A 19,241-nucleotide genomic window follows, 5' to 3' on the forward strand; every position below is an offset into this window, starting at 1 on the left:
CCACCGAGCCGTAATTTTTTTGTTTTGTATTTGATATTATTTATGTTTATTGTTTATTTTTCTTTCGTTTTCATTTCCGAAATACAATACCTTTTAACTTTATAATTTTGTTTTCATTTATTAGAATATTACTTAATTAAGCAACGGTACAATTTCATTAAAATTATTAGTGTTACAATTGTGAATTTCCACTCATGGGCATTAGGGTAGTGGAACCGGTTTCAAAACCCGATGACATTACTGTGTACCCTATTTGACCTGCTTTGTGCAATACATTATAGTTTTATTTATTTTCATTCACTTGCCCACCCATTTTAAAATTAAGACTGGGCCATATCGTTAAAATTGGGTATTTTGAACGAAATAAAACCGCTTGAAAAGCACCTACCCGAGTAATGATCGATCAGCTATTTTTCAGGTAGCTAGGTCGGTGCGGTTTAACGTGTCTCGGGTAATCCTTCTGTTCCCTCTGTTCCAGTACACGAAACTAAAATAGCGATGTAAATAATTTCTCCTAGTGTCGTCGGAGCAAACCCTTCCACCTTTCTGTGTACCCATGAAAGACGGTAGGGTACGCCACGACGACCGAGATTAAGTTGGTACTTGTGTACGTACAAGAGTTCACTGGTTAATTAGTAAGATGTGCAAAATTAGAAGAGCCAGAATACCACTAAACGGGCAATTTAGAGCTAAGATGCACTCAGCTGGGAAGCAAAAACCATTTAATTGTCGTCGAATTCATACAAATATTTTGTCGGTTCTCATCGTTTTTAACCTGGCGCTTTTGACGACCTCATGAGCACCATGGAGTATTTCAGTATAGACCAAGATCGGATGTTGAGTTGCCAAGGCTGAATTCCGACCTGGGGTATTTTTCCTCTCGGGCCCTATAGGAGGGAAATGAAAAATAATATATTTAATTAAGTTGTAGTTAGTTTTAATACAAAATCTTTTGGAATCGTGTACTATACCTCTGTGCTGATATAATACAAAAAATTTTATCTCCAAAAAAGCTGTTATTTTTCCAGGAAACTTTTTGAAAGGTACTTGTTTACCTTTCCACAACACCCCCTCCCCGTATTACAACTGTAGAACAAGAAGCAGACGTTTTTCTAAGTAAATTTCTTTTTCCTTATGAATAAATCCTTTAGCATAATCAGATAACTTAAAAAGACTAATTGTGTCAAATAACTCATTACTGACATCACAAACTACACTACTCATGACATAAAAAACGAAAACAGTTTGACACTACAGTCACTAGTCACAGTCAATCACTTTACGTCTGCTACGGTACATTGTAAACAAGTACCTTTCAAAAAGTTTCCTGGAAAAATAACAGCTTTTTTGGAGATAAAATTTTTTGTATTATATCAGCACAGAGGTATAGTACACGATTCCAAAAGATTTTGTAATAAAACTAACTACAACTTAATTAAATATATTATTTTTCATTTCCCTCCTATAGGGCCCGAGAGGAAAAATACCCCAGGTCAGAATTCAGCCTTGGCAACTCAGCATCCGATCTTGGTCTATTACAAGTTTTAGCGTTTTCTGTATTTTCTTACCAACGGTGTGTTGTTCAGCGGCCAATTAATAGAAGCTATGGTAGCGGACAAAAGCGCAGGGTTTGAAATGCCTAATAAAAACCGAGCCCATTGGTTCCGTGCCATATACTTTTATTTTGACCAGACTTATTGTTCCGATCAATTTTTTTATCGCAGGAACACATTTCTAAGTTTCTCTAGAGTCATAGACCCCTGGTTCCTCCACTAGGGCTATTTCCCCTCTTAGAAAAGGGTTACCCTCTTGCGGAGAATACTATACAAAAAAAAACTAGGGTTTTGGGTCGGGCATGGTCGGGGCATACGAGTGATTTTCCTCCTGGTGCGAGTGCCATCTGCCTACAAATGAGTCTCGGCGTAGAGTGAACCAACACCCCGCAAGAGGCGCTCTCACGGGTGGAAAATCACGCCCTGACTGCCCCAACGTGAAACTCTCGTTTCTTTGTATAGGATTCCCCGCAAGAGGGTGCACCTTTTCTGAGAGCGAAAATAGCCACAATGGAAGAATCAGGCTCTGAACCAGGGGTCCAGTGCAGGGGTCTATGACTAGGGCTCGGCCCCACGACGATCAAGCACGATTTTGGCCAAACAACGCGGTTTCTTAAAAAAAAAAAGGCCAAACCGGTACGGTTCGGTTTATAAATTTTTGGGAACGGATTGCACCACGGTTTGACGGTTTGTACCCGCGGTTTAAACCGCGGTTTCTTACGGGTCACACCGCGGTTTTAGACAGTTTACACTACAGTATAAGTCGGAAATTATGTAAAAAACCAGTTTTATTTTTGTCCACATCATTACAACAATTTTCTGAATCATCATTCGTCAATGTTTTCAATATCTATTTCAATCAGATGATTGTGGGAACCTGAGTCAATTTTCGTTGATCAAACCGGCTCTAAACCACGAGTGCAAGCAGACAGGAGTAGACTTTCGTGAACTTGATTCTTCATCATCAGTTACACTAATGTCGAACAAGGTTTCACCACTGATGTTCGATAAAGCCGAACTTGTTCGTTTTTTCGCTCCTGAAGCTGAAGACTCCAAACTTTTGCTGGATTTTGATCCTCGTATAGAGCAGTAAAACATCCTGCGTTGCGCGTTTTCCACAAATGCGAAAATCTCATTTGTGTCCAAGTTGGTCCGCTGCGGCTGCAGCGTCTTATGGAGAAACCATCTTCTTCGCGTTAAAAATTAAGTTTTCATAACTGTAATTTAGGTTTCCCCCTTTTCTTCCTAGCAGTGGGTACCCTATTCATCTTTTCATTTCCCAATTTTTTTTCTAGCCCCAGTTCTATCTACTTTATTTTTAATTTATTTTTGTTTGTAAGTTGCTCGTCTCTTTTAGCCGAAGAATTTCGTTTGCTGCCAGAAATTCGTCTGCTACAAGGGGATGAACAACAAACCATTCACAAACAATAGCAAAATAAAAATAAACCAGATAGAACTAGGGCTAGAAAAAAAATTGGGAAAAAAATGAATAGGGTACCCACTGCTAGGAAGAAAAGGGGGAAAATCTTAATTATATTTATGAAAACTTATTTTTTAACATGAAGAAGTTGGTTTCTTCATAAGACGCTGCAGCCGCAGCAGACCAACTTCGACACAAATGAGATTTTCGGATTTGTGGAGAACGTGCAGCGTAGGATGTTTTACTGCTCTATATTTGCCATTGTACGTGAGAAATCGTCTCACGTCAGTCACGTGTCTATTCAATTCAAGTCTCAGTCAAACAGCTTGTGCGCTTGTGACTATACAGCAATGAGAAGCTATATGCAGATGCAGCAATGTGACTATAAGGCAATGCCTGACAGCCTGACCTGAGTGCCAACTGGCAACCATTGGCGCCACTTTACGCTCAACAATTAGCGATTTGATTGGTTGATTTGAATTTTCCGCCAAATTTTCTAAAATATTTTGAAAATGGTGGTTCAAACCGGTGTAACCGTTCCAAACCGAGAACCGAACCGAGGTAAAAAATGGCTAACCGACGGTTTGGTGATTATTCCCCGACAAAAAACGGTTTGCCCCGATTAAAGACGATCGGGGCCGAGCCCTTACTATGACTCTGGTTTCTGCTGTTAAAGCTAGGGCTCGGCCCCGTGTCCAATGGGTAGGTTTTTGGGCGAATGGGTAGGTCTTCTCGGCAAAAAAATTGGATCCGGTGGGTATCGGTTCTTGAGACTTTGTGCCCACTACCTACCCGGTTTTCATGTGGGTAAAACAATATCAAAAATCGTTTCCATTACCCGGGTAGCCCCTATTTCTTAACCGATTACCCGGGTTTTCCCTGAAATCAAGTCACGCGCTTTGAATTTCCGCCACAAAAACTTTTTTTTTGCTAATCTCCCTTTTAATTTAACTTGGCGCTATGTAAGTCGCCATTTTCCAAGATGGCGGTGGATATACCCGGTTTTCCCATCAAATCCGCCCAGTCTACCCATTTTGGCAAATAGGCTACCCGGATCGCCCATGGGCGACTATTTTGGCGACGATCCGCGGGTAACCCGGGTTTTCGAGAACCGGGGCCGAGCCCTAGTCAGAGTCATAGAACCCTGGTTGGTTCAGGCTGAGAGGAGTCCCTATACCGCGTTTCGTTGGTCTGAATGTTTAAAATTTCGACAGTTTTGGGGCGGAGCAAAGTGAAACTAGAATCAGAGTCATCTATCGAGAGAAACTGAATTATTCAACAGCCATTTCAGTGTTTCTATTCGAGCTTCAATTTTTCTGGTATCGTCTGCTCTGTTCGTTTCCTTTATCACTGTTGTGATTGGCTGTTGAAGTTTTCAAACGTATTTCCTGATTGGTGCACTTATCACACACCCGCTGGAGGCTCTGACACTATTTCCGAAATTAGGCACAACGACAGACGTTCCCCCCATGTCGTGAACCAACCACGGTTCTATGAACTATGACTCTGCCCTAGTTAAAGCACGTTTATTATGTGTTTAGGGATTTAACAAATGAAGTTCATTTGAATTGGCCATTCTCAGTACAAATAGGGGCTATGGCCGCTATGCTATATAATACTCAAGTTTAAGACCACGTTAGTGCGTTTCGAAGCATGAACAGCATTCGTGAACATCCCTTTGTAGCCGTCTCATCTATAAAGCGTAGACTTTTCTCTGTGAGAAACAAAGGTATCGTTTATTCATATCTCAGTATGTGAAGTAATCTAGTGTGATGTTTAATTATACGCTATACTGAAATTTATATTTCCCTGTTGACTTCTTATACACTGAGCGCATTTCAGTTTGATATTCGTTGTTTCTAGCTTTACAGGACATAACCGTTCTCTCTTTTTCCAATCAAGGTGATGCGTTTTCTGACCTGATTAGTTTCACACTGTGCAGACTGCAAAATTCTTTCTTATGTGAATGCAATGGTCGGGTGTTGAAATCCACAACGGACTAAACTTTATGTGGAGTTCATGTAAGTAGAATATAGATTTCCATTGTTAGTTTATAATTCAATGATGTAGTACAGTATTGAATTTCTTCACCTGAGTTTCTGTGAAGACACCCTTGACAATCCTGAGATCTCTAAAACCTAAATATTCCATCCAGCTTTTATTGTAAATAACTTATGCCATGGTTTTTAGGAATGAGGATTGTTGAAAAGCCTTACGTACTGTCAGCAAGATGGTGAGTTTCCTCGCCATGTTAAGGTAATTTTCTTTATGGTGTTTCCTAGATGTCTTAAAATGGTAAAACTTGCTGTAGATTACAATGTTGACTTCCATCTTGAGCTTTTTCATACTGGAGGCAATTGCTCTTACTTCTCATTCCAGTTGTTAACTGTCACATATATGTTTTGTTGTTTAGGTATTGCTGTATCTGGTGATATTCTCATAATCCAGAAATGGTGAGTAAAGAATGAAATGATGGCAGTGTTTGCCTTGATGCCCAGAATCCTACAGGATAAGAAGCATTTGGGGTATAAGGTAGGGTTTTTCCAGAAGTTCCAAATAATGTTGGAGCTATGATGTTTAATTATACGCTATACAGAAAACATTTCCTGTTGAAATTTTACCCACTGAACTCATAAACTGGTTCCTTGTTTGTAGGTTTTCTCTGCCTTGTTTACATACTGTACTTCTGAAATTTAGATGGCGTCTGCTCTAACCTGCGTCTTTCGATAATGTGCAGAGTGTGCAAAACGAGCGGAAGTTGGTTAAGGGCATGGTTGGACTCAAAAAATAAAATTACAATGCTAGTGCCACATAGATTGGGGTAAGTAAATTGCCGGTTTCATTTATCAATATTAAATTCAATGATGTATTAGAAAATTGAATTTCTTCACCTGAGTTTCTGTGAAGACACCTTTGACAACCCTGAGATTTTTTAAAGGCATTGGTGTTTCCTAGAGTTTAGCATTATAAATAACTTAGTTTCCTCTATTTCCACAGAGGAAGGGGTGGGCCGTGTGTTTGGTCGGTAGGATGGAAACCCTATTTCGGAACAGGTATTTGTTTTCTCTGTTTTTGTAGTATGTTTGTTATCTGATGATCATATTTGCTGCAGAATATTGTGTTGACTTTCATAACGAGCTTTTTAATACTGAATGAATTTACTGTCGAATCTCATTTGTCTTGTCAGACATGTTTAACTTATGACTTTTTAACATAGATATCCTGCTGTACCTGACATCTACCACTCTCCTGGAGACGTCCAGTGTTTTATCCGGGGAAAACATCTTAAGAAATTTCGTTATCCAAATTTGTAGGAATTTCTATTACATGCAAGTTAACAGGAGTGTTCCGTGGGAATAAAATTATGGAAAGGAATTTAGCAAATAGATTTTTATTTTTTTTTATTACTTAGCAAATAGAATTTCTATCCTCATAATTTTGATGGGTAAAAACAACATATTCCGTTCTTACTGCTCCTGTTCCATTTAAACTATCTAAGTTTTCATTACCCAATCCGCTAGTTAATGCAAATATAAATGTACTTAAATTTCTTTAAACTTATAAAGAACATAGATCACATTTCCTTTTTTTTTCTTTTGTTGGTAGTGTTACTAGATCTGAACAGAATTAATGAGTCGTACGGCCATTAGGAGATTCATATGATTTTCTTTAAATTTCATAGTTAATATGTGTGGCCTAGATATTTTAAGTGTGAAAATAAAACTTAGTATTATGGCAGCTGATTAAACATCGGCCCGACTCAATCAGTTTTTTTTTGCCAATCACGCAGTGCTGATAGGAGCTAGTGGTGAGCTTGAGCTGAAGTAGAAAAACAGTGAGCATTGAGCTGGAGCGAAGACCTCAAATGATCTCTGCGTACGTACAGAACGTATGCGTTTTTCTTGTAAACATCTGTAAAGCTGCCGCCTTCATTTATTTTTGTGTGTGTGATTATTTACGTTTATTGTTTATATTACGTTTTTATTTACTTATGCAATACATTACTTTTTACCTTTATCACTTTTTAGAATATTATTTAACTAAGAAACAATATGCTTTCATTGAAATTATAGTGTTAATTGTGAATTGTTACTTATGGGCATTTGGTAGTGTAACCGGTTCCGAATCCCGATTACATTACTTTGTACCCTGTTTGCCCCGTTTCGTGTAGTACATTGTATTTTTTAAAATTTTCCTTCACTTACCTACTCTTTTTCAAACTTGGGCAAGGCCTTATCGTTTACACTGGTATTAGTATAGTCAGTTTAGCTCTTATACCTAGGACAATTAGTAATTTATAATTTTTTTTTAGCACTATTTAGAATCACTTTTTAAGTAAGTGTAAAAAACCCGTACAAAATCGTACTGTGGGATCACATTTAAATTTGCAATTGAAAATTTGAAAATCGGAAATGGGGGTCTAATTGTAAATATTTTATTGTTTTGATTACATGTAATCAAACTTTATATGTTAATAAACGTGTGTTTCAAATTTCAATGTTTTTTATGTAGATTTACTTTTTTTTTTTAAATTTAGGAGTACTCAAATCGGTTTCCGCGTCGAAATTTTTTCGCCGTGTTTGACACGGCGCTTATGGAGGTACGCGTCATCTTAAAATTAATGCTGCATATAAACGAAATAACATTAAAATCCCCAAATACTCTCATATTTACATTAGAAAAAACTACCCTTTTTCAAAATTCCCAAATGTCTTACAACACACCCGCCGGTGTGTTGTGGCGAAAGGGGTTGTTGAAAAAGGGTAGTTTTTTCTAATGTAAATTACTTTTCTGCTGTGTTATTCTCATAAAATCTAATAAATACAAAGTAAACTAGGTTATATGGGCTAAAAAACTAGAGTATTTGGGGATTTTATTGTTATTTCGTTTATATGCAGCATTAATTTTAAGATGACGCGTACCGCCATAAGCGCCGTGTTAAACACGGCGAAAAAATTTTCGACGCGGAAACCGATTTGAGTAACTCCTAAATTTAAAAAAATAGTAAATCTACATAAAAAACATTGAAATTTGAAACACACGTTTATTAACATATAAAGTTTGATTACATGTAATCAAAACAATAAAATATTTACAATTAGACCCCCATTTCCGATTTTCAAATTTTCAATTGCAAATTTAAATGTGATCCCACAGTACGATTTTGTACGGGTTTTTTACACTTACTTAAAAAGTAATTCTAAATAGTGCTAACAAAAAATTTCAAATTACTAATTGTCCGAGGTATACCCCCCTTTTTCAGCTAAAATGACTGTACTATATTTAGAACTGAATGGAACCCCTTGAAAAGTACCTACCCGAGTATTAACCGATCGGTCATTTTTCAGGTAGGTAGGTCGGTGCGGTTTAACGTGTTTCGGGTATTATCCTAGTCCCCAGTAGTACACGAACTTATAATAGCTTCTATCGGTAAAAATATTAGTCTGAAAATAAACAAATTTTACAGAAATGGATGTCCCATGATGAGTAGGGCTCGGCCCCGATCACATTCTAATCGGGGACACCGCTAAGCTTCCCCGATAAAAATTAATCGGGGAAGTTCAGTGCAGGGATTTCTTTTTTCGGTGCGGAACGGTATTACAATCGGTGCTGCACCGATAGCACCGCTTCAGCCATAGGGGTCAGTCTTACCAGTGACCTTGCGTTCTGATAAGCCAATGAGAATCACGTGACTAGGATCACATTTTGTTCTTATTGGCCGCAGGGCAATTGCCAATTTAGATCACTAATTCACTATTAGGGATCGGCCCCGATTAGCCATAATCGGGTTAACCGCCCCGCCCCGGGAAAAAGCCATCGGGGCTGAATCGGGGTTCCATTTCGTCAGCCGGGCGGGGCATAAATCGAGGTTAACCCGCTTGCCCCGACGCCATTTGCAAAAAATGGCACCTGAATTTTAACTATGAATTTGGGTCGGGTTTTTATCGGGGCAACCGGGGCGAACTCCCCGATTTTCATCATAATAATCGATTTTGACTCGATCGATTATGTTTTTACGTCGATCGATTGATTGCAATCGGGGTTACAGCCCCGATTAGGCACCCCAATACAACCCCGATTGAGATCGGGGTCCAAAAATTTTCATCCCGAGCCCAGAACGCCCCGCCCTGAGCCCCAAATTTCGAAACCCGATTGGCAAAATGCACCCCGATTAGGGTCGGGGCCGATCCCTAATCACTAATTCACTATAGAGCAAGTGACTGAAGCATACCCCCTACTTTTTACAAACGCACCTTACTATTTTAAAAGAGAAATTGCGGCTGGCGGCCATGTTTATCTCGAAACAAACATGGCTTCCAGCCGCAAAAGCTAATCTTTAAACACCAAGTTGCGTTCGTAAAACAATGGGGGTACGCGTCAGTCACTTGCTCTATTCATTGATAATCGGGCACCGATCACCGATATCACCGCACCGATCACCGATATCACCGCACCGAGTACCGAAATCACTGCACCGATAAAGATCATCCCCGCACCCAATCGACTACAAAGTTCCCCGATTGGCGCGGGGCCGTGCGCTGATGAGATGATTAATGATGAGGGCTATTAATTTCCAGTGTTGTTTCGAATAAGGAAAATCTTGATTCGTTTTGTAAACGAATACGAATAGGCAGTACAAACGAATACGAATAGCGAATAACGAATACAAATGACGTTTTATTCGCGAATACGAATAATATTCGAATAACGAATAACGAATAAATTTTCAATTAAAATACCCAGAGTCATAGACCCCTGGTTGCTCCACTATGGCTATTTTCCCTCTAAGAAAAGGGGTACCCTCTTGCGGGAACACTATACGAAAAAACGAGGATTTTAGGGCGGAGCGTTAAGAGTAATTTTCCGCCTGGTGCGAGCGCCACCTGGCTATAAATGAGCCTGTGCGTGGAGGGAACACCAACACACCCGCAAGAGGCGCTCTCGTCTGGTGGAAAACGTCTAGTGTTCCCCGCAAAAGGGTACCTCTTTTTCCGTTCAATTACTCAGATCGAGATCGAGATCGAAAGGTCGTTGATCAATTTTGATCACTAACAGAACGCCATCTATGATTCGTGAAAGCAATTTCAAACTGTCTTTGCAGACATACATGCCAAAATGAGATAAATCAGCGGTAGATTTTAGTTTGATAGAGGTCTCTTTATTTCCCATTTGGTTTACCAACAGGATTTAGACACCCTTTACTTCCGAACCTTCTTTTTCGTTTTTTTTATTGCAATTTGTGTCTAAAATATTTCACATAAACTTACGCTGTAATCTGGGAAAGGTGTGCGTTCAAATTGCTAAAGGGTGAAAACATTATTGTCATTTTAAAAATCCCTAAATAACGTTCACGGGAGTAGTTTATGTGGGAAAGGGGTGGAGCTAGACGAGTCGTTTTTGGGTATAAGTAAGTAATCAGCTTTTAAATTATACGTGTAATGCCGGGAAAATTAAAATTCTACAAATTCTTTGATCGAAAAATGATCGATTGAGCGAGCGATCGATCAATTTGAAAAAGTGATCAATTGAGCGAGCGATTAATCAGTTTTCTTGAATGATCAATGAACGAGCGATCGATCACTTTTTGATGATCAAACAGCATGTCTGAGAATAACGAATACGAATAAGTAAAATTTTTATTCGACGAACAACGAGTAAATATTCGAATTTTTGCGTTATTCTATTCGAAATTTTGTACGAATGTTTTATTCGACAGAACACTGTTAATTTCTGTAACATTATCGCTTGAACAATACTGTCACACGAGTTGTATTTGAACAAGAACAAACCCTACTAGCACACTTACGTCCATTTGACGTCTCAATTGCGTCCATTCCTTCTTACCTGGACGTCCGAGGTTGACGTTATTCTAATGATTATAGTACGTCCTGATGTCCTCTCCGTAGAACGTCCATACCGGACTTCCATTTGACGTCCTAAAACGAACGTCCAATTGACATCCGAAAACGAACATCCATTTGATCTGAAAACGAACGTCCATAGGATGTTTAATAATGCATTTATTTGGTCCACCACTGGACGTAAATCTAACCATAGCGTTTACAAATAAATTAGAATAAATTCTTTCAGAAATCAGTTTTAAATTATCATTTATTTGACAAAAACATACACTACAAATACGCATACATGATACGCAAATGTTACACATCAAAACGCTAGCCACCGGATAACAGGTGTATCAGTAAAGAATTTCCTTGGATGATTCTTGTGGTGTTGGCTGCACTGTAATCGACGGTGTTGGCTGCACTGCAATCGACGGTGTTGGCTGCACTGTAATCGACGTTGTTGGCTGCACTGAAATAGACGGTGTGGGCTCTTAAACAGACCATCAAACAGTGACTGGCAAAACCATTTGAAAGTCTGGTTTACCCCCACCCAAAAAAATATAAAAGTTAGATGGTGACAATCTTACAAAAATGTTAAAACCTACGTACCGAAACTGATCCTGTCCTCGATGTGGAATAGCTTTAGTTTCATTCAAGTTGCATTTTAATTTTTCTTGATTTTGGAAATTTCAATTTCTAAGAACTCCAGGTTGAATTTTTGTTTTAAGAAGACATCCATATGGATAAATTTCAATTAGGAAAAGAGAGCCGATTCTCTCTCATTTCCGTATCCTGTAGAAATAACATGGGATTAGAAAGATACTAACATTTCTGACGAAGAGGAATAACATTTTAAACTTACCAGTGATAAACTACTGAATTCCCGCTGGTGGACCATTTCTTGGTCCGTTGTCGACATCCATTCGATCTTGATTTTCTGCTAAACATTTGATTCGGTATTTTTCTGGCATTCCCTTCATTATTTTCCTTGTATCATTTTCCATCTCAAATTTGTTTGGCTTACGGGAACCGGTTTGAATACCCTCTAGAAAAGAAAAACGTTATTGTTTACAATTACAATTTCGAACTAAACCAAATTTGGAATGCATACCAAACACGGCTGTAGTAATTATTGAATGCTGAAGTCCATGTTTTTGTATTGTAAAGCATCCTCCCTCTCGGGTGGATGACTTTACGGATTAAGACAAATATATTACCACAGAACTCGGAGGCGTTTTACCCACAATGATGACAGTGTATTACTAGACTAGGGCCATAAGAATTACACGGGAAAGGACATACAATATGACAAGGAAGGTGATAACGAGCCAAACCATAATGACCAATAGAATAAGGGCAATTTGGAAGCTTACCGATGTAGCGCGAGCGTTACGGGAGCGCACGTTGGTAAAACGATACGAAGTGGCTCGGGGTAGCTAGAGCGGGACACGGTGGAAAACAGACACGAGATGGAAACGATTGGAAATACAATTCAGATAGGCACTTACGGAAACAGGTAGTCGGAGAAACACTTGTAAGAGAAAACACTAAGGCAATTTAGGTGTCGAACTAGTGTTGTTGAAGGCAACTGAACATTTAGCGAGCTGCTAGTTGTCTGATCTTTCTTAGATTTTGGGTTCACCATGAAACCTCGCATCTCGTCAAAGTGGCGTGATGCTGTTGACGTGTCGCTATGTCGCGCGTGCAGCCAATCAGAAGGTGTTTGTTTAATGGCTTGATTGGCGTCGCGCGTGCGACCAATCAAACGGATGTTTATTTAATGGCGTGATATGCATCGCACGTGTGACCAATCACGGAAGTTTGTTTAGTGGCGTGATAATGCGTCGCACGTGTGAGTCAGACAGCAGGTGTTCAATTAGGTCAACGCTAAGATGTCTATGACAAATGGTTACTATGCGGATTACAATATTCGAATAATATGCAAAAGAAGAGTAAATGCAAGAGAGTAAAATGTAGACATAATTATATACCAAGGGAGAGTAAACATAATATTATAAGAATGCGGGTGTCATAAGATGTATTTGTGGCCTTCGTTACAGTATCGATCCCTTTTTTGGTTTTCCTTCCCAGTTTACATGGACCATAACTTTAATCGAAAAAACTGATTTCCAAGCACGTTATAAACAGTCACTAACAGACACCCCTCCTACCCGTGAAGAATTTTAGCGCCCAAGATCCAAATCCATTCAAGTGAACGCATTTGCAATGCGATTTAAAATCATACAACGGACACATTTTCAAATTTAAAAGGAAGGGGGAGGAAAAAACAAAGCAGCCACGGCGCTAAAATTTTTCGCGGCCCAAGAACTATTTTCCGTTCGAAAGCTGATGTAAAATTGCATTATTTATGGTTTCAATTAACACATTGTAAATAGCATGCATTCTGGGGGGCAATTTGGCAATTCAAATTACGTTCCAAATAAACAATATGCAAAAACTTTCATCAGCCACCGCTAGATGGCCTGGGTAAACTTGATACAAATCAACAACATTCAGTAAATAACAGATTTAAGCGTTGAGTAACATAACATGTAAAGATTGGCACTTCCCTAGCAAGACAAGTTTTCTCTAATCCAATAACGATTAATACAGGGTTGTAGATCTTTTTACGCTGATCATTTTTAATATAGGTTTTAGGGTGTGCAAATGAGCGGGAGTGTCCGTAAAACGCGTAAAAAGTTTTGAGTTTTACGGAACTGACGCGCTGCCCGAGCCAGCCAGAAGGGGGGTCGGGCTGGGGGGATTGCGCGTACCCATGGGAGAGGGGACAGTGAAAGGGGGTTTACCTGAGCCACACCATACGGCCCCATGTTTTCCCTTTGCCTCACAAATTAACGGTGTTGTAATGGTTAGCCGGTTAGCCGGTGACGCGAAAGGTCCGAGGTTCGAATCTCGATCAAGTCGGTTAGGAAATCTTAGTTTTTTGAAAAATTTAAATTGTTAAAAATATTCCGTAGTTGATGGAAGTTGAAGATCGGTGGTAAATCTTCACGACCGCGACAAGATCGTGATGACTGTGGAGAGGACAAGGGGAGATAGAGATAGAAACGACCCAGAGCTTCCAAATGAGTATAATGTCACATTTTTAAAATGTACCTAACAGAAAGAAAGCTTTCGGATTTACTCGGCATCCCAAAAGGAGATCATCGTTCCATCTTTTCAGCTTATGATTTGCTCGTCGAAAAACAGAAGAATGATTATAGTTGGACTTAGACTCTGTAAGTCCAGTCATAATCCGCGTAATCCATGATGTCATCAAGTTATAATCTTAATGTATTTAACATAACACCCCTTTCACACTCCCCTCTCCCCCGGGAGCTTTTGGCACGAGCTTTTTTCACGATCCTGCTCACGTTCGTGAACCATTAGTATTTACCACTGATCCTCAACTTCCATCGAGACCAGACACTTTTTAAGACTTGCTAACATGTCGACAAAAATATTTACTGATATATAGTATATATATAGATAGATAGATATGTATATATATTTACTGATATATAGATATGTAGTATTTTCAAATTTTCAATCCATTTTTCTGAATTATCCATCTAGTCTTCACCGAGATTCGAACCTCGGATCTTTCGCATCACCGGCTAACCGGCTAACCATTACACCACCGTTGACACGTGAGGCAAAGGGAAAACATGGGGCCGTATGGTGTGGCTCAGGTAAACCCCCCTTCACTGTCCCCATGGGTACGCGCAATCCCCCCCTTCCGACCCTTCTTCTGGCCGTCTTGGGCAGCGCGTCAGTTCCGTAAAACTTGAAACTTTGTACGCGTTTTACGGACACTCCCGCTCATTGGGGGATTCTCCCGCTAAAGATTTATTCAGAGGTTATCTTGTGTAAAATTCATTTTCGTAGGTTTTTGACGTAAAATACATGTGTTTACTTCGTTGACAGTTTGTAAGTCTTTACTTAATGACGTGTTCCGCTGATACAACATTTGATAAACGTTTAATGAGAGATATATTTATTTTTCTTTCTATATGTTAATGACGCCTGTAAGATGGGAAAGTCAACAAAATATGTCACAGAAAAAGATGAAATAATACCAATTGTGACGCAAATCATGACAAGGCATTTTTTCAAACGTCAAACACCGATTCTTTGTTATCTTATTTTCATGCATATACACCTGTCAAATCTATGCCACGGAATAGAAAATGAAAAAATCATTCAATTCAGTTACTGTGAAAAACTTTAAACTGACATCAATCACGATTCCACTGCATTGCAAGAAGTTAGTCAGTCATTCTTATATAAAAAAATATGAAAAAGCCCACAAGTCCACAACAAGGTCACATAGAAAGCTAAATGGGAGTTGAACTTGGCAAGTCAGACAAATTCACTGTATTGAAAATGAAGAAACTTATTTGCATTTTTACATATAACCTCAAAAGTGAGCTGTGTTTTTAACTTGCGGTGTTTCTAAAAAGCATTTATTACAAAATTAGAACAAAAAATTCGAAAATGAAGGAAATATTGGTCACATACTTAAAACAGCAAATTGCACTTATAGATTAACGTTCCTAGAACAAGTTGTTTGGTGTTTCAACTTCAGGAATGTCCGTCTTGCGTTTCAAAACTCCTTTCCTTGCAAACTTTTTGTTTCTCAATAAATCGCGCGTTATTAGCTTACGGCTCGGACACTTCTCGCTCTTCGATTTTGTCTTCATCTTCGATAGAAGACACAGTGGCAGAAGAGAATTTACCCTGAACAAATAATCATAATCATATCAATCAATCAACTAATAAGTTAACTTAACCTACTATCTTAAATACCATATCCTTGTTCTGTTTTGTTACGAGTGTCTTCTGTGGTTGTTTTTTAGCACCTTACAGCTACACATGATGCATTCAACACGTTTCTTAACTTCCTTCACCTGACTCTCTGAAGCAGCAATTATAATAAGTTATATTGCTGTTTGGGTTTTGCTTGTGGTATAGTTGACGGCCACACCTAAGTTAAACTGAGATGACATTGATACTCGATTTAACAGTTTAACAATTAACTTACTTGCTAAAAAATCATTTATGCTATTTTCAATGACTTCTTCACATCTAATGTAAACCATCTCATCAGGACCACAGTTTGTTTTGTTCACCTGTTTGGAAATTGGAACCAATAATGACACAAGAGCCATTCCTTTTTCTCAGTGGCAATTTATCTAACAGGGAATCTAAACAAAAAATTGATTTTTAATGAATACTAGAAAGATGCTAGCTCCATGGAAACTACGTAAAATTAATGTAAACTAACCAAACAAACAGTAATAGGATTGGAGAGGTTTTCCTTCTTGATCTTTTGTGTCTGAAACAACAATACTTCTTGAGACCACTTTTGGCATTTGGCATTTTCAACTGTAAATTGGATTCAAACGAAAAACTAGAGAATATTTTATTTATGTGCTCCGTACTTCGCAGTTTCACTTTCACATTTCCTTTGTGATGAACCAGAGATAAGGAGATGGCTCACCCTGTAGAAGTTCAGCCGTGATAGTCAGCGCTCCAAGCGGATACACCAAAATTGTCCACAGAAATAGCAGACGAAAAGCCTAGCAGACGACAAACCTGGCAGACGACAAGCCTGGCAGACGACAGGTCATAGACCATCAGTTAATAGAAAATGCAAAGAGTTTACAATATCGGCTTTTAAAAAACAAATTCACAATTCTTGTTTTATGAAATTGGAAAGCAAAATTCTATTTCTTGGCATTCACAAAAATGAAATTCACATTACTTTTTTAATGAATGCAAAAGGGGGATTAAGTACCACTCAAGTTCTTCATTATCAAACGATATTGGGGGAAAGGGATTCATAGGAAGGGCCATCATTTTGGCAAAGATTTGAGATGGACACAATTCAAAATTTTCGTCACTTAACTTCCCCCCCAGAAATGTATGAAATTTAGAAGAGACATACGGTGTTATGAATGCATTCCAAAGGGTAACAAATTTTTTGGCTTTGATACATACATCGCCTTGATTAACAACAATATCAATGCAGACGTAGACCATTTCATCGTTTGCAAGAATCACATTATTAGGGAAAAGATTAGTCAGGACGAAATCAGCAAATACAAGTCTTTTAGGCCATCGCTCTCTTTTTCGTAAAAAAGCAAGGGGAAATCTGGAATTTACATTAAATTTTTTATTTGCAATGGCGAGTTGCATTTGATTGGTTAGTATTGTTCCACATTCCGTAGTAGGGAGTTGGTATTTGTTTTTTTCAATACACCTATTTCGAATTTGTTCGGCCTGGCGATTACCACTACGCAAACAGTTGCGAAAAAATCGTTGAAAACTTTCAAACGGGAAAGCGCTGATGGTCTCAATTCCGCATTTATATTTTTTAACGTCCTCCCACACGTGAGTCACTTGATGGCTTACAAACCGACAAGGTATGCCAAGTTCCGTAAGCCCAACAGAGTATTGTTCAAAAACTTTTTTAGCTTCCAACAAATTTGACTGAGATACTGGATTTTTATCGAAAGGACTCAAAAGTAACATTCCATATTGTAAAAGCATTATATGCTGAAGATCGTGATCTTCAAGAATCCCCTTAAACAGTGGATACAACAGATAATAGAGTATGTTGCGCTTCACGTGGACTTTATAACTTTTGCAAGTTGAAAGCTTTCCAATATATCTGTCAAATTCTTCTGGGCGACACGCGTGAAAGAACTTAATTCTTTTATCGGCTTCAGCAATTTTAGCGGTGCTAAGTTTACCCTCCCCCGACACAAACACAAAACCCTCGAGTCGACGCCCAAAAGCTCCCTCAATTACAGTGTGCATCGGATCAATAATAAAGCAAGTTACCATACGACAATTAATTTCTTTAAAGGGACTAACATCAGTAGGATCTTTTAAGTGATCGTCTTCAGAAAATTGATTTACGTAATATGTCCAAAAGTCATCATCAGTTCTACTTTTCGCGTTAACATTTCGAAACAAAATGGTGTGGTTTATCATTTCCCCTCTTTGAATGCAGCGATCACATGCCCAGTAACCAGAATGACCCTTAGTTCTTTTTAAATAAGACTGCATAGGACTGTCTGCAATCACACAGCGAAGCGACACAGTAAAATCTAGACTATGAATGCAGTTTAGAGTCGGTGACAAGAGAATTAATTCACTAATGAGATTGCTAAGAAAACTGTTGATGTCGGCCGGTTTCCCAACGCCCACATAAAACCCAATCACAAAAACGGAGGTGTCTAACAGGATTTTGGTACCTTCATCGCTTGAAGCTGAGGATTTGATAGAAACTAGCTTCCCTAGTATAGGAGTAATAGTAGCAGCTTGTTTGTCCTCATTCAGCTTCGCTTCATCAATATTGATATCCATTTCGTAATGAGGCACATTGATTTCAGCTTCGCGTGTAGTATATTCACCTCGTAGGACCAGTTTTACCTTCTCAATTTGAAATGTTGTGTCAAGGGTTTCAATCTAATTAGACAAATTATAGTTTTACCATTTAGGCTAGGCTGAAACATCAAAGATTGCAGTAAATTTTCTTACTCTTGCACGCATGCTTTTTGATAACAGATTTGAATTTTTCTGATAGACGTCGAAGAACTTCACAAGATCTGTGGCTCGATTAATCAGTCCCACAGAGATACCATTTATGGCATTCTCTACACCAAAGTGGACATATTTCCCACTATCAATTGGAATGGCTGGAGGCAGTTTGTTTTTTAATTGCTTATTTCTCGAAGTAGGCCAGTCGTTGCCGTCAATCTTCATCAATTCCTTTCCCGTGCTAGGTAGTAATGCGTAGGTCGGGTTAGGCTCGTACAACTTTAGCAAAGTTAATAGGTACGTCATGTCGCTTTGTTTTTTACTAGTAAAAGCAGCCCAATGCCGTAGTAACTTTATAAAAGAAATTGAATGACGCAAGTCTTCATTTTCTGCAAAAGAAGATGTTTCATTTGTAAACTTCATTTTATAACACCCAATCCGTGACTCAGAGATTAATTACTTAGTTATATTGAATGATACAACAACCCAAAGACAACACTTTGCCCTTTAACAACATGCTGTGTTTTTTCTCCGCTAGGTGGCCGGGAGAATGAAGGCCCATCACAACAAACTATACTAGCTAGAAATCGTAGTTTGTTTCATTGAATTTTCCGAAAGATTAAAAAAAAAATGGTGAAATTTTTAAAGAATACGATGCTTAGTTGCGATTTCCCAAAAAATGAGACCCCCTAAAACCCCAAAATTTGGCCTCATTGAGTCACGGATTGGGTTTTAAAGCAATTTTTTTACCCTTTAAATTAAAGTTATAAGATGTTTGTGTATCACAGGCAATATCGTGGAAGTCATTTTGGTGCAAATTATTGGCTTCCTCATCATCTATCTGTAAACATTTACGGATTAGCCCTTGAA

The 19,241-nt window shown here is 38.6% G+C and overlaps 1 protein-coding gene and 4 long non-coding RNA genes across 11 annotated transcripts; 1 reads left to right on the forward strand and 4 right to left on the reverse strand.

Moving 5' to 3' along the window:
- Positions 1-705: 705 nt before the first annotated feature.
- LOC116925092 lies at positions 706-1,033 on the reverse strand. The gene is made up of 2 exons (XR_004395327.2): positions 972-1,033; positions 706-887 (listed from the first exon to the last, which is right to left on the reverse strand). It is a non-coding gene; the product is annotated as an uncharacterized LOC116925092 (long non-coding RNA).
- A 3,440-nt stretch (positions 1,034-4,473) lies between these two features.
- Positions 4,474-6,990, forward strand: LOC116925091. Of its 5 annotated transcripts, none has more exons than XR_006648265.1 (7): positions 4,477-4,702; positions 4,876-4,994; positions 5,164-5,229; positions 5,387-5,505; positions 5,671-5,794; positions 5,953-6,026; positions 6,191-6,990. It is a non-coding gene; the product is annotated as an uncharacterized LOC116925091 (long non-coding RNA). The 5 variants fall into 5 exon arrangements; XR_006648264.1 differs by having other exon boundaries at positions 4,483-4,702; positions 5,629-5,794; positions 5,971-6,026; XR_004395326.2 differs by having other exon boundaries at positions 4,485-4,702; positions 5,971-6,026.
- Positions 6,991-11,067: 4,077 nt separating this feature from the next.
- On the reverse strand, positions 11,068-11,981 carry LOC116924550. Its single transcript, XR_004395013.2, has 4 exons — positions 11,932-11,981; positions 11,683-11,865; positions 11,430-11,612; positions 11,068-11,355 (listed from the first exon to the last, which is right to left on the reverse strand). It is a non-coding gene; the product is annotated as an uncharacterized LOC116924550 (long non-coding RNA).
- Positions 11,982-14,830: 2,849 nt separating this feature from the next.
- Positions 14,831-16,279, reverse strand: LOC123473893. 3 transcript variants are annotated; one of them, XR_006648268.1, is made up of 4 exons: positions 16,108-16,279; positions 15,865-16,027; positions 15,630-15,807; positions 14,831-15,560 (listed from the first exon to the last, which is right to left on the reverse strand). It is a non-coding gene; the product is annotated as an uncharacterized LOC123473893 (long non-coding RNA). The 3 variants fall into 3 exon arrangements; XR_006648267.1 differs by having other exon boundaries at positions 15,618-15,807; XR_006648266.1 differs by having other exon boundaries at positions 14,831-15,807.
- Positions 16,280-16,567: 288 nt separating this feature from the next.
- LOC123473892 lies at positions 16,568-19,221 on the reverse strand. The gene is made up of 2 exons (XM_045175473.1): positions 18,372-19,221; positions 16,568-18,299 (listed from the first exon to the last, which is right to left on the reverse strand). The coding sequence occupies exons 1-2, from the start codon at positions 18,792-18,794 to the stop codon at positions 16,584-16,586; spliced, it is 2,139 nt and encodes a 712-aa protein (XP_045031408.1). The 5' UTR covers positions 18,795-19,221; the 3' UTR covers positions 16,568-16,583.
- Between the last annotated feature and the right edge of the window lie 20 nt (positions 19,222-19,241).

This window comes from Daphnia magna, linkage group LG6 (assembly GCF_020631705.1).
Source record: "Daphnia magna isolate NIES linkage group LG6, ASM2063170v1.1, whole genome shotgun sequence".
Taxonomy (NCBI): Eukaryota; Metazoa; Arthropoda; class Branchiopoda; order Diplostraca; family Daphniidae; genus Daphnia; species Daphnia magna.